At 36.0% G+C, this 14,994-nt stretch overlaps 1 protein-coding gene across 2 annotated transcripts in view; it reads left to right on the top strand.

Annotated features, from left to right (window-relative positions):
- The window catches only part of EML5 (EMAP like 5), a gene marked incomplete at its 5' end in the record, with an annotated part of 102,105 nt that overhangs the window by 56,763 nt on the left and 30,348 nt on the right, over window positions 1-14,994 (top strand). For both annotated transcript variants that reach the window (XM_084270402.1, XM_084270401.1), the window contains 11 exons: window positions 169-262; window positions 2,257-2,357; window positions 4,220-4,422; window positions 4,976-5,087; window positions 6,006-6,133; window positions 8,211-8,352; window positions 10,075-10,227; window positions 11,122-11,253; window positions 12,206-12,294; window positions 12,923-13,099; window positions 14,016-14,217. In XM_084270402.1, the coding sequence (XP_084126528.1) occupies window positions 169-262; window positions 2,257-2,357; window positions 4,220-4,422; window positions 4,976-5,087; window positions 6,006-6,133; window positions 8,211-8,352; window positions 10,075-10,227; window positions 11,122-11,253; window positions 12,206-12,294; window positions 12,923-13,099; window positions 14,016-14,217 (1,533 nt within the window). The remainder of the gene's footprint in view (window positions 1-168; window positions 263-2,256; window positions 2,358-4,219; window positions 4,423-4,975; window positions 5,088-6,005; window positions 6,134-8,210; window positions 8,353-10,074; window positions 10,228-11,121; window positions 11,254-12,205; window positions 12,295-12,922; window positions 13,100-14,015; window positions 14,218-14,994) is intronic.

The raw sequence follows: 14,994 nt of genomic DNA, 5'->3' as shown, positions 1-14,994 counted from the left end.
AAAATAAAGTATCAACAGGTGTGCCTCTAAGCACACATCATATGATTATTTATCTGTTTGTACATTCTTCTTATAGTACTTTTGAAGTTCTAATAGTCTTTAATATTGTTTCTTAGATAACATGTTGCAATAATATCTGCTTTCTTAATCATAAATTTCTTTTTCTAGCGGATGGGAAACGATTGGCTTCTGTTGGAATAGATGACAATCACACTATTGTACTCTGGGATTGGAAGAAAGGAGAAAAGCTTTCAGCAGTAAGGTAGGAATTTTTGTTCTAAATTTGTACCTAAATTTACTCGCAAATGACAGTAAGCAAATAATAGTTCTGTAATAAATTCGTTTCTATCACTGAAGTGATACAGGTGATACTGTTGATCTCAGCCTTAGAACTTTCTTTGGAAGAAAAAATCTGAAGCTCTGATGGAGTTAACAAGAATTATTACAGTGATAGCTCAACTGGCAAAGAAAGACGACAGACTAAAATCATAGCATCATAAAATGTGTTGGGTTGGAAGGGACCCTTAAAGGCCATCTAGTCCAACCTCCTTGCAGTAAGCAGGGACATCTTCAATATATCAGGTTGCTCAGGGCCCCATCAAGCCTAACCTTGAATATCTCTAGGGATGGGGCCTCCACTACCTCTCTGGGCAACCTGTCCACAAGGTTTATTTATGTTTATTTGATGTGTTCTAAAATAGTTTCTTTAAAACTCATTCCATGTTGGCCCTCCCAAAGACAGTTTTGTATGCTTTGGTTTTCAGATCTTCTTCATCCTAGGTCACATCTCTTCTTGGGATAGTGGTTTGCAGTTTGTTCAGTTCTCTTCAAGGTTTTCCTTTTCCTTTTTGAGTCCTGGACAGCCTGATCTAACTTTGAAGTTAGCTCTGCTTTGAACAGGAAGTTGGACTAAATAACCTTCAAAGGTTAAATATTTTACAAGTTTCTTTGACTCTGCAGAGATTTTTCATATACATTTATTAACAGAATTTTAATCTACAAGATAAAATCTTATTTCTAATGCTCAGTAATGGTTTTGAAACCATTGACTTTGTTTCTAAGGATCTGTTGTTTTAAATAGAGCAATAATGGGAGTGGGTTTTTACCCCACTCTGTCTGGATTCAGTATGTGTACTCTAAATATTGGTCTAGGTAGGTTTGAGAGGGTTTTATTATTATTATTTAGAGATACAATTTAAAAAGTATAAATTTTATCCTTTTAAGTACATTATTGGTCTTCAGTGACGTTTGCTCTCACTTTCTCTTTAAGCATGCTTTGAGTTTCTTATCCACTGAGAAATTAAAATCCTGAATAGATAATACAGATAAATAAGAGTACTTCCTTCCAAATTATTTGTCAGAAGCCCAGTTCATTATTCTGGCTTCTCTGAAGACATTGGTTTGGGCTTAATTATTCTTTTTAGCTTTTTTTTTTTTTTTAACTAACTCCCCTTTTAATAACTTCACTTTGTTAACCCATCAATCTCCATTTTATTTAACCAGTTTAGACTGGAGGGTTTTTCTACCTTCCTACTCAGAGGAAGATACAGGGAGCACAGTTTAGGGATTAAGAGGTTCTTCTGCAATTTAAAGAAAAAAAACCCCACTAGTAAGCACTTCTTCCCTAGAAAACATAATTGAAAGTTGTTTTTTAAACTATAGGAGTGAAGTAAGTTTTACAGAAACATAGTAAGAAATCCTTAAACACAGAAAAGGTTTTAAGATTTTTAGAAAAGGCTACAATTTCCATTTAAAATTGATATCACAGGATATATTTTATTCTAACAAAAATAGAAAAATCAATTACAATGTGGATAAGAATAGTGATTTAGTTTCAAAACTTCTTTAAAGTTTATTTATTTAAATTTAAATTTAATTTACTTTTAAATAAAATTTCCACCTTTTAAGTTTCATTATGCTCTGTCTGATGTCTACATTCCAGATACCTAAACTTAATGCAAATATATATTCTTTTGCAACGAAGATACCACCTAGTGGATTTCTGAAGTAACATCTTTACTTACCTGCTGTGGAAACTGAAGGGTGATGAGAATAGAACAGGACTCTGTGTTAATTCCTTCGCTTTCTTCCTCCTCATAAGACATTACTGTTAATGATTGAGAAGTAATTTGTAGCAATACAGAGAAAGCATACATTTGGAGAAAAAAAAACCCAACCAAAAAACAACAAACCAAAACATAATTAAATATATGAATAGTTATATTTTTATTTAAAATATTCCACTTTGTATTTCAGGGGAAGCAAAGATAAGATTTTTGTTGTTAAGATTAATCCTTATATGCCTGATAAATTGATTACAGTGGGAATTAAACACATGAAATTCTGGCGCAGAGCAGGTAAGTAAACTTCAGAATTACTGCACTTTCTGTTACTGAAAGTATAAATATTGCATCTCTTACAGTATGTTTCATGCATTAAAGGCAACTGTTTTCTCCATATATCTAAGTTAGCTTTGCCTCAGTAAAATAACCTTAATTGGCATTATGACAATGGTGGGATTTCTTTTTAAGATCAGTTTGCTGTAGGGGTAGAGCTATACACAAGTAGGAAGGACCCTGGATTCCCTACTGTCTGTTTTTGTATTTAATAATAATAATAATATAGGATATCTGCAAATGTTACAGAGCTGCTCTGAAATCGTTGAACAGTTTTGGAAGAAGGACGTCTACAACATCTGAGTTAAAGAGGCACAAAGAAAAATACATTTAAGGCTATAAAAATCTACATAGAAAAATTGAAAGTACATGAAGAGGATACATGTGCTGGTTGAGACCTGTTTGTTTAGATACCTCTTGACAATTCAAAACCAATCTAAAACAGCTTGCTTTAACTGTTTGAAAAAATTTCCAGAGTAAAAAATCCGTTCCCTGATAGTAGTGTGAACTTCATTGTTAAAGCTCTAAAAGTGTATATAAAGACATATGTGCTACAGAGGACTAGCCTATCTGCTAAGCATGTTCTAGTTATTCATGCAGAATTTATGTGCATCAACTCACATGAGTCCCTGATAAAGATTAATTGTGGAGAGAAAATATATGAAGAAGAAAAGGACACTAGTTTTCTCTGTTCTGGCTCCAGCAGAAATGAATCAACATTGCCTGAGAGCAAGCTGATGAACTATACATAATTTATTAATTCTAACAATTGTGCTTGCTATCTATAGAAAATCAAAGTGTGGCAGAATATTTACTAAATTAATTACTATAAAGTCTTTAGAAAGAAATCTTAAATATGATAAAAACCTGAAGATGCTGATTTTTAATAAAGAAATAAGGTGCCTCTTTTCTATCTGACGCTGCTCAGTCAGCAGGAATCAAATTTCTCTAACGCTGCAGCCCATCTGTGCGAAACTCCAGTGGCATGTTGGCAGGGCAGTCACCGTGAGGCAGGCTTAGCAGCCTTCGTGTGAGGAGTAAAGTGTCAGTGCACCTTAAAAAATGCCAAGGCTCTGAAATCTGCACTAGAGCAGGTGCACTTGATGGGGGAAGTGACACCAATGTTTATGCTTTGGACTAAATTTTCATCAGTGCCGTGTGATGGCAAGGAGATTCAGAGACCTTGCCTCCGCTGAGTATGAGAACAGTGTGAAGTGTCAGATGCTGAGGGGTTTCTGTGTTATACCACATGAGAGTTCTTTGACTTCCTAGACAGAAGTTACTATGTGTCATACCTGTCAAAATATTTTAGATACGGTATTTAAAATAGCTTTAAAATTTATATGGCTGGGATATTTCTGTTATGCAGAGGTCAGTATAGCAAGCCTATAAAAAATCTGCTGAAATAAAATCAGAAATCCCTTCACCTATCTTCAAAAGGCTGGGATGTCAAGATCTAAAACTTTTTTCTTTCAAGTTAATTTCATTTGAAATTTCTGTGAAATGTGTGGTAAATGTTTTTGTTTGTTTATTTGTTTAGATATGAGTTTACAGATATACTTTGTGTTTGTATTTCTGTGTGGGCATGTGTACATAATCAATCCCAGATTCAAGTAGTGAGTTAAAAGTTGGGTTTCTTTTTCTTGAAAGATGCTAAATAGTACTAAATTATTATTATTTTGTAAGAACTCTTCTTGGGCACAAGTTTTTTTGGGAGCATGGGTGAAACAGAAGAAAAGTATTCGTGGCTCTGAGTAAGGTTGTATAGTTCTTGGAAAATGATTCTGAGCGAACATCTGGTGACTTGTTTCTGGTTTGAACAGGTGGAGGACTAATCGGGAGGAAGGGCTGCATAGGCACGTTGGGAAGAACTGATACCATGATGTGTGCAGTATATGGCTGGACTGAAGAGATGGCATTTTCTGGAACTTCCACGGGGGATGTGTGTATTTGGAGAGACGTGTTTCTCCTAAAAACTGTGAAAGCACACGATGGTCCTGTGTTCAGCATGCACGCGTTGGAAAAAGTAAATACAACTGCTCGTTGGTTTTTGATGCCTGGACAAAAAAAGTCTATGAAGTTAGGCCTTTTCCAAACTCAAGAATCCATGCCAGTATTAAGTATACATGTTGCTTCATTAAATAGCTGTAAATAAATTTTGAAGACAGACTAGCACAAATATGCATATATTTGAAAAATTTAAGCACTAATAAAATTTTTTGAGTGGTACTAAGTTTGGCTTGGAGTAATGAGGTGAAGTGCCAAAGGGGTGCTGAGACTAAATATCAAGAAAAACATTTCAGTATGTCAGTTAAATTATTTTTCTAGTATGGTAGAAGCTTATTAGTTACAACTTTTAAATCCATCCTGTGTACACAGACTGTACAGACTTCTGCTGCCTTCATCAGGATGAGCATTCAATCATTTTGTTGCTCTGGATCCTTTAATTTCTAATGTTTGTAGTTTTGTGCACTAAAGTGTTGTATGTAATCCATTTTCAGTACTGACAGTAATCACTGAAAAATTAAGGAGATATAATAGTTGATCAGAACTTGTGACTTTTTTTTTTTTTTTCTCAGGGATTTGTTACTGGAGGAAAGGATGGAGTAGTAGCTCTCTGGGATGATACATTTGAACGTTGTCTCAAAACCTATGCCATCAAAAGGGCTGCTTTGGCCCCTGGATCTAAAGGTAACACAGTCTTTATCCTGCTTTTTATTCTATTTAACATACTTGGTTTTAGAGAATTCTTTCTTGTGAAATTGCTTTCCCCAATAGGAGAATATCCACATTTGGCAGTGAATATTGAAAAATTTTTTTCAGGCCTTACTGATTCTAAATATAAATTTTTTTTTGTTGAGAAGAGAAGGGCATGTTGCAGTGTCTGTTTGCACGTTTGGTGGGTGTGTATCATAATAATTACCATATGATTTGCCTGAACTTACTGATTTAACCTGGAGTTTTTTACCACTTGAGTGTTTTTTTAATTTTATTTTTATTTTTTTAAAGTGGTAACCAAAAAGCCTATTCTATTTCTAATCATGAAGCATCTTGTCTGATCTTTTTTTGGAGGAGGAGGAATGGAATTCAGAATTGGGGTTAGTTTTATAAGGCATTTGTATGTTTTGTGACTTAATTTTCTCTGAATGTGTATGTCTACTGAAATTTATTTAAGAACATTTTCATTCCTATTATTCCTATTTCTATCATTTATTCTTTATCATAGAGGCGATTTAAGATTTATCCAAGTGGACATTCTGGACAGCATTTTCTCCCCACAGTTAAATTATGTTTGCTGTGTTCTAATCTATATTGTTTGATTTTCAAAAATCATGAATGGAAACACCCATTAATGAAACGTTCTACTACAGAGTATCTTATCCTCATATAAATAGCTACATTTGAAGGCACCATAAATGGTAGTGTCAGTTGGGTAATTGCTGAAGACCCACAAATTAATCCAAACATGTATGTTCCTCCATGCAGGACTATGTTTTTACTCATTTACTACTGAGTATACTGAGAGAGAATGTTATGTGCATATGTGTGAAAAATCCTCTTTAAGGTTCAGTTGAAAATCTTCTGTCTTCTAACATTTTAACATTCCAGGTCTCCTCTTAGAAGATAATCCTTCTATACGTGCCATATCTTTAGGACATGGTCATATTTTAGTGGGCACAAAGAATGGTGAAATACTGGAAGTGGATAAAAGTGGACCAATAACTCTGCTGGTTCAGGTATATCTTAAATATCAGTCATACATTCCATACCACAGATACTATTTATTTTTTCAAGTAAAGACTGTTGTGAAATAACAAGCATTTTAAATTGCCAGTGAAGTTAGCAAGTGTCGCGGTCTGAGTCCAGCCAGTAACTAAGCACTACACAGCTGCTTGCTCACCTCTCACCCAACAGGGCCGTGGGGAGAAGAATGGAAAAAAACAACCTTGTGGGTTGAGATAAAGACAGTCTAACAGGATAAAAAAGGAAGCAAGTAGCAATAATAATAATGATAAAACCCACAAGTGATACACAATTGCAAATGCATACCACATGCAGGAGGGAAAAAATAACCGCCCCCAATGCCCAGTCTGTTTCCAAGAAGTGATCCCACCTCCTAGCTAGCTTCCTTAGTTATATGTAGAGCATGATGTTCTATGGTGGGCAGTATCCCTCTGGCCAGTCTGGGCCAGCTGTCTTGCCTGTGCTCTCCCATCTTCTGCATCTGCTAGGGCACAACCTTTTGAGCAAAACAGATCACAGAATTTCGTGTACTGATTTTTTTCAACAAGCTCATCCTTTCAATCAGACTGTGGTAATATTTCTATTATAAAAAAAAATGTGTGTGAAACAGTGGATCCTCCACCAAATTCCAGGCTTTTTTCTGAGTACAAGTTACTCTTATCATTTTTAGAAGTCGCCTCCTTGAGGTTCATTTTTAGATTTTATTTATGATTAGGTAAAAACATTTCAGTTTTCTTCACCATACCAAACAGAGTACATTTCTTAAGCCTGGCTACAAAACATTTTTTTACGTGGTGTCATCATAGGATTTTCTTTCATACTTAATGAAAAAATCTGTGGTTCTCTAATTCAAAGTTCTGAGTGGCCAGTGCAATAAAGAACTAGTTGGTTGTTTGCTTTTAAAGCATAGATCAAAGGTAAATTAAAAAAAAATCTAAATTAATAGAATAGTTTGGGTCAGAAGTGACCTCAAAATACCATCTAGTCCAACCCCATTGCAATAAGCAAGGACATCTTCAACTAGATCAGGTTGCTTCCCATACAACCTGACCTTGAATGTTTCCGGAGGTGGGGTGTCTACCACCTCTCAGGGCTATCTCTGCCAGTGCCTCACCACCCTCATCATAAAACAATGTCTTCCTTATATCTAGTCTGAATCTGTGCTCTAACCCCTCATTCTTGGAAACAGTCCCTCTCCAGTGTTCTTCTTTAGGAACCTGGGAACCTTTAGGAAGTGGAATGCTGCTATAAGGTCTCTCTGGAGCTTACTGTACTCTAGGCTCAACAACCCCGACTCTCTCAGTCTGTCCTCATGTGAGAGGTGTTCCATCTCTCTGGATCATCTTCATGGCCCTTCTCTGGACTGGCTCTGTCAGGTCCATGTCGGTCTCGTACTGGGGAGTCCAGAGCCAGACACAGTGCTCCAGGTGGGGTCTCACAAGAGCAGACCAGAGAGGGAGGATCACCTCTCTTGACCTGTGTGTCTTCATTCTTTTGGTGCAGCCCAGGATGCAGTTGACTTTCTGGGTTGCAAGCACACATTGCTGGGTCATATTGAGCTTCTCATCCACCAACATCCCGAAGGCCTTTTCTTCAGTCCTTCTTTCAATCCCTTCATCCCCTAACCTGTACTGATCTTGGGAGTTGTCGTGACCTATGTGCAGGACCTTGCTCTTGGTCTCGTCAACCCTCATTAAGTTCACATGAACCCATTTCTCAAGCTTGTCCAGCTCCCTTGGGAAAACATCCTGTCCCTCAGATGTGTCAGCCACACCATTCAATTTGGTGTCACTGGCAAACTTGCTGAGGGTACGCTCCATACCACTGTCCTCTGTGTCATTGATAGAGATGTGTGTGAAGATTCTTTGTGAGGGAGAAGTTTTCTCTAGTACTATAGTTTGTACTTTTACTGTAATTAGCAGGGTAGGATGTCTGTTTCTATTCAGATATTTGTATTTCTTTATTACCCTCTAAATATATGTGTGTTCTCTCTGTTTTTACTCCCTTAAATGTATTACTTGATACTTCCCTTGAAAATACAAAGTAATCTGATTCATTGTGTTTTTTCAGGGTCACATGGAGGGGGAAGTTTGGGGTCTAGCCACTCATCCTCATTTACCTATTTGTGCCACTGTAAGTGATGACAAAACCTTAAGAATATGGGATTTATCTCCTAGCCATTGTATGTTAGCTGTTCGCAAATTGAAGAAGGGTAAGATGCTTAGTATGAAAAATATTTAACTGAATTCAGTTGACATTTACTAGCATTATAAAACTTTCTAAAGCAAGACTGGATAAATTCCTTTCTTTCCTGAAATTATTTTATTGATGCTATGTTCACGAGTTATGTAGCCCTTAAACTAATGAATCTATAAGAAAGATTTCTATTTAATACTGTTCTTAAGATTATTTGAAATTGTAACACATTTAACTCAGTGAATTTACATTAAAATCTGAGCCAATTACATAAATTGCTTATAGTACAGCAAGGTTTTTTAATCAGTGGAGGACTTCAAATCCAGAAATTTTGGGAAGAAATCTTAGATGTAATGTTGGATTTCTCTTCTTTTTGAATGTTAGAAGAATCTGGAGTGTCAAGGAAAGAGAGCAAACATAAAATTCTTAGTTGTTGTATACTGTGTAATTAAATTCTATTTTGGCAGATGACAAGTAATGTAAGTGACATTAAATAAGGAGACTTTTTTAGGATTAGACTAACTGTAACAAACTTACATATCTAATGATCTATATGCTTTGCTGGACAAAGGAATACAATGGACCTTAGCTGTTCAGTAAAGCATTTTGATCCCAGACTTATTAGGAAGCTTAGTTGATGATGATTTGGATTGATAAAGTAAATGTAAGAGTCATGATCTGGCACAGGGACTAAACAAAGATTCAAGTCGTCAAAGTCTGCTGAAGTCTGAAAGTTGATATTGCTTAATATTTTTAAGAGTACTTTTGGCAAAAAAAAAAAGACTGCAATGACTTAATTTGCTGCTGAGACACATTTTGAGATGAGGATCTTAAAAAGCACCTGTGTACTGTACAGGAAGAACTGGGTGCTTCTGCAGACTGTAGTAATGGCAGTGAGATAATATTTGGTAATAAAAAAAATGACACAACTCAAAAGACTGTAAGAAAAATGTCTGTGTAGCTGAGAAGCAGAAAGCTCAGTATCATCTAGCTGATCAGAGGTTGACAGTGACATGTGATAGTATTTCCTCAGGAAATACTCACGTATTCCCATAATTTAAATGAGACTAATAAGAATATTTTTGGTGTGCACTTCTCATCTGTGTTGAGATGAGCAAAATTAAATGGAAAATGGAGCATGGGAAAAGAGGAGCTACATGGCAATGGGAAGCTTTGTGCTGGGGTCAGCTCAGCAGAGGATTTCTGTCTGCAAGTTAATCAGAGGAACAAATGGCAGGGAAAAATATTTACACTAATGGAGAATTCTGGCATGGAACCAGATCTATGTAAGATGAATTTAGATTGGAAGTGAACCTGTTTTTCAAATGAAACTTGACATGTTTATTAAAAGGATTATGACATAGTGACTGTGATAGTGAATGACTGGATTCTGTGAGTCTAGAATGCCTTTTCAGCTGGCACCAAATACTAGGAAGGAGAGCAACTTAAAAATATATAGACAATAGTGATTATTCTTTATTACTATTGTATAATATATGCAAATTAATAAGCAAATAAATGTAATCTAAGATTCTGGGGTTGTGTATTTGCTGATTTGCCAGTAGCTTCTGTCTACTATCACAGATGTTGAGCTTGGAAATTATTTTGGTAGCATCTAACAAATGTCATTAAACTATATATTATAAGAATAGCTTTCTTTTACTTCTAGAAAAATAAATCTAAAAGATGGATTATGCACTGTAAATACAGCTGAATGTGATTTCTGTATTCCTCATAGGAGGTAGATGTTGCTGCTTTTCTCCTGATGGAAAAGCATTAGCTGTTGGTCTCAATGATGGAAGCTTTTTGATAGTTAATGCAGATACCCTGGAAGATCTAGTGTCTTTCCAGCACAGGAAAGATGTTATTTCAGAGATCAGATTTTCTCCTGGTAAGTGATTTAAAATGAAGATTTATTTTTTCCAATAAGTTTGTTCAAGCAAGGTTTATAAGCTTTAAAAGATAAAAGAAGTAGAGATTTGTAGTACTCTTATATGTAACAAATAAGCTAGCAAGACTAGTACGTTTTGAAAAATACTGGGTACACTGTCCAATGTTTCTCATTTAAGGACGAGATTATTGGAATAGGTTTTCTCATAGTAACCTCCTGAATGCAGCAGTCAGTGTTAAGTCATGAACATCCACCTTCCCTGAGTCCCTAAGGCTCCATGTTTTGAGCTGTGTGAGTTTGGCTGTTCACTGAGGTTACTGTTAGCTTGAAACTGATGTGTCAGAAAGTTCTGGTATCTTCTTTTTTTCTGTTCCACTTCCCCCTCCCGCCCTGTGTCCTCTTGTCCTGTCTCCCCTTCCACCCCCAGCCCCCTGCCAGTGCTTAGCAGTCCCAGTGAAACTAGTTGTTTCTGTTTGGGGTTTTTTTCATCAGACAGTACAGTTCTTTTTTAGGAACTCAGATTTATGGCCTAAACTAATAATACTATTTCAGTGAAAGCATTCTTCTATAGGACAAATTCGATGCAGATCACTGATACCAGTTCTCACGCAATATTCCTTTCTGGTTACCAAAGCCTTACCACCACCTGAGTGTGATAGATGTTTAAAATGTCATCAAATAATTTTTATTGTTTGAAAGGGTAATGATTTTGTATTTCATACTAATTTTGAGTATTTTATATTAACATTAGTCTGTCAGGGAGTATAGAAATCAGCAATCTCATTTCAAAGAAGTCTGAGTTGCATATAAGTAAATTCCAGAATGTGCTTGTGTTGAATATACAGAGCACTACAATTTTTGAAAATATCTTGTGTTTCTACTGCTGTGTTTTAGGGGCTGGAAAGTACTTAGCTGTGGCATCCTGTGACAACTTTGTAGATATTTACAATGTGATGAGCAGTAAACGAGTAGGGATCTGCAAGGGTGCCTCCAGCTACATCACACACATGGACTGGGACGTAAGAGGTAAGTAGCATTCACTTCAAAAAAGTGATGATTGATTACTTTATAGACACAATACAGTGCACCTACAGTATGAATTTATGGTATCATTGACAGACTTGTTTCTTCAGTTTATGAATATGCACAGAGCATCTGAATAATTAGAAAGCAGTGATTTTTGCTACTATTTATATATTTTCAAGTTGTGTAATGTGAAATAAAGTCTCTATAGATTGGTTTGGGGCATTTTTACATCTCCTGTGTTTATTGTATGACTTCTACTTCTTGAATGCTGTACTGTATAATTCAGTCACATCTGTAGCACAGGAATATGTATCCTTGTCAAAAATTGTGGAAAGATTGGATTTCCTGTCTCATGAAGTGATTAATTTAAATATGAACTTTCATGCGAAAACAAGTGCAGTCTGTTAGTTTCTGCTCTTATTCCTCCACATATTCACTTCTGAAACAGTAAATTTGAACTTGAAAGAGGGTTTTTTTTAATGTATATGTTACAAGGTACCTTCCTCTGAGACTTTTGAAAACGGGAAGAGGACAGAAACATTAATGAGAATTTTCCTTGGAAAAGAATTAGTATTTTGGGCAAGCAGAAATTGGCTGCTTGGAAGCAGCCATTGGCTACATAGATATGTGCTTCTCAATCCCAAGAGCACATGGATACTGGGTCAGCTGTCACAAACAAACTCTGAATTAGACTCAACACATGTCTACCATCTGATGGAACAACCATGAGCAGGAGAGAAAATGATGCATTATTAGAGTTTTTGAAGGGGTCAGAGGCCTCAGATCTTAAGAAGCCTGTACTTCCAGATCCACTGTTTGTTTATTCAACTTTTTCCAGTGGAAGCAAATAAATTGTGTCGTGCTATTAGGAACAAAGATTTCAAAATAACCTTTTTTTGTTGCTGTAAAACAGAATCTTCTATTTAACATTAACGTACAAGATGTTTTATAGGGAAGCTCTTGCAAGTCAACACTGGTGCTAAAGAGCAGTTGTTTTTTGAAGCTCCTCGTGGGAAAAAACAGACAATTCCTAGTTTGGAGGTAAGGAAATAGACTGCCTGAGCTTGTTTGCGAATTAGAGTTATGATACAGCCATCTATACCACATAAGAGGGAATGATACATGAAACAACTGTAGTTTTAAGGATATTTGGCTGACAGAAGCACATGTGAAAATCTCTCAGAACTTCTGTTGTGCCTCTTTTGGTACTTAACACTGTTGAAAACAATTGCGTATTAGCTCTGACCTTGCTGTGGAAGACCTCTTTATATAACAATACAATATACATAGGCAAGTATAGTATATTGTATAATATTGATTTGTTTTCTCTGACACAGAGCATTGTCATAGGGCAGAAAGTGAAAATAGATAATTTTCAGATTGTGTTTTCTATGAGATTAAAAGGTGATGTTGAAAAATATGTTTTCTCTAGCCTGGAAGGGCAAGTGAAGTCAAATTTTTTAAAAAATACTGGTAGAGTTTTTGGAACTGGGACTTAATAGAGCTAAAATTAAGGGTCTCAAATTTCTTAATAATCAGAAAGTTGCTAATATGTTATCTTTTAGATGTGACTTATCTTTCAGTGCAAGGACTTTTTTCTTGAAATTAGATATGGAAGAAGACTACTTGGCAAAAAGCGTGCTCTGTCTAAAACAGGTTGTTTTTGCAGGTAGAAAAGATTGGCTGGGCATCATGGACAAGTGTTTTGGGCTCTTGCTGTGAAGGAATCTGGCCAATAATTGGTGAAGTCACCGATGTAACTGCTTCATGCCTCACTAGTGATAGTAAAGTATTAGCCACAGGAGATGATTTTGGATTTGTGAAACTGTTTCGATACCCTGCTAAAGTAAGTAATTGTCAGCTGTTAATGGAGAAGATTGATTAATAAAACTCTCTTTTCAGAACTGTAATAATCCATCATTAAGAACAAATAGTGCTTTTGTTTTCATCTGCATGGTTGAAGAATGCATTTGATATTAGACTGCAGTTTACAATGCATTAAATTTTCAGTAAGTAAGAATGAGTGTTCCAGGTCAGACTAAACAGCCATCTCATTTAGTGTCCTACTATTGACAGTGGTGAATGCATAGGAAAAGCTGTAAGAATGAGAATGGGACAGTCACTGTCTAATAAGATCTTAGGCATTAATATCCTCAGCGTGCTTTTTATGAGTGTGGTTTCCAGCCCCTTAAGCTCTTGATTTGGAAGACTGAACATTTCTTCCTCACCTGCATTCCACTAATGATCTTACAGACCTTTATTCTGTCCTATCTCACTCATTTCTCTGTAATAAGAAAAGATTTAGTATTATTTAATCAAGCATCATAGAAAAGCCATTCCAGCAGCATGTCATATTTTTACTGCTCTTCTAGAGCCTTTGTAGTTTTCCTGTCTATTTATCTGTATGTCTTCAGTTTTGAGTATTTTGCCATGCTAGGGATGGTAACAATGCACAAGTATTGACTCAAAATATCCTATGTGCATTTTATTTTTAATTTCTTAGAATTTTTTCTCTCTTAGGAAAAGTGATCCAGTGTTTATTGCTGGAATGTGTTACTAAATAAATTCTTGCATGGTTGGTATGGAAATACATTTAACATTTCATGAAGTTATAGAAGAGTAATTTGTCAAATCCTGTAATATACACAAACACTGAAGTAGAGATTGTAAAGAAGTTGCAAACATCTTGTGCATTGGCAACTCATTTCAGTTCTGTCTAGCAGACTGATTAAATTTGATTTGTGCCTCTTCTTCCTTCTTAGGGAAAGTTTGGAAAATTTAAGAGGTATGTTGCTCATAGTACCCACGTAACTAATGTCCGTTGGACCTGTGATGACAGTTTGTTGGTCACTGTTGGAGGAGCAGACACGTCTTTAATGCTGTGGACTTACGAGATGGAAGGACATCGGGATAGCAGGCAGTGCGACAGTGAAGAGTCCGATCTAGACTCTGAAGAAGATGGAGGTCAGCAATAATTTATAAAACTATCTGGATTATGCTATCTCAAGAACACTGCATTAATGGAAAACTTCTAGTGATAGGACAAGGGGTAATGACTGTAAGATGAAGGAGAGTAGATTTAGGTTGGATACTAGGAAGAAATTTTCTAATGTGAGGGTGGTGAGGCACTGGAAGAGGTTTCCCAGAGAAGCTGTGGCTGCCCCATCCCTAAGACTGTTCAAGGCCAGGTTGGATGAAGCTTTGGGCAACCTGGACTAGTAGAGGGTGTCCTTAGCCATGGCAGAGAAAGGATTGGAACTGGATGATCTTTAAGGGCCCTTCCAACACAAACTATTCTAGGACAATACCGAAGTAATCTAGTTTTATATATGATTGTTTTAAATAATGAAGACTCTTCAAAAATGCTAAGTAAAATTTATTTTCAGGGAAAGGACTGATAAACTATTGCCAAGAAAACAGTAATGAAGTTTTTGACTATATAGAAAACTATATTCATCACAGCTTATATTTGGGCACGAATTCTAATGGAATTGTGTTGAAATCTATATAATGTGAGGTCATAATTATCTTGATCTTACAGTATCTGTTCCCATAACACAGAAGTAAAATAGACTGTTCTTCATATATAGAACATTCTATTGCAAGTTCATAAGATCAAGTTATAATGTGTTAATGACATTTTGTAGAATTACCTTCTGTTGGTTTTGCCATACTTAATGTTTTCCTTTTCCTGTTGTAATTCCAAGGGTTCATGAGCCTCCAAACTTGTTCTCTCTTCTC

This window comes from Gallinula chloropus, assembly GCF_964237585.1.
Source record: "Gallinula chloropus genome assembly, chromosome: 14".
Lineage (NCBI taxonomy): Eukaryota > Metazoa > Chordata > Aves > Gruiformes > Rallidae > Gallinula > Gallinula chloropus.
This window is presented reverse-complemented; position numbering and strand designations above follow the sequence as displayed.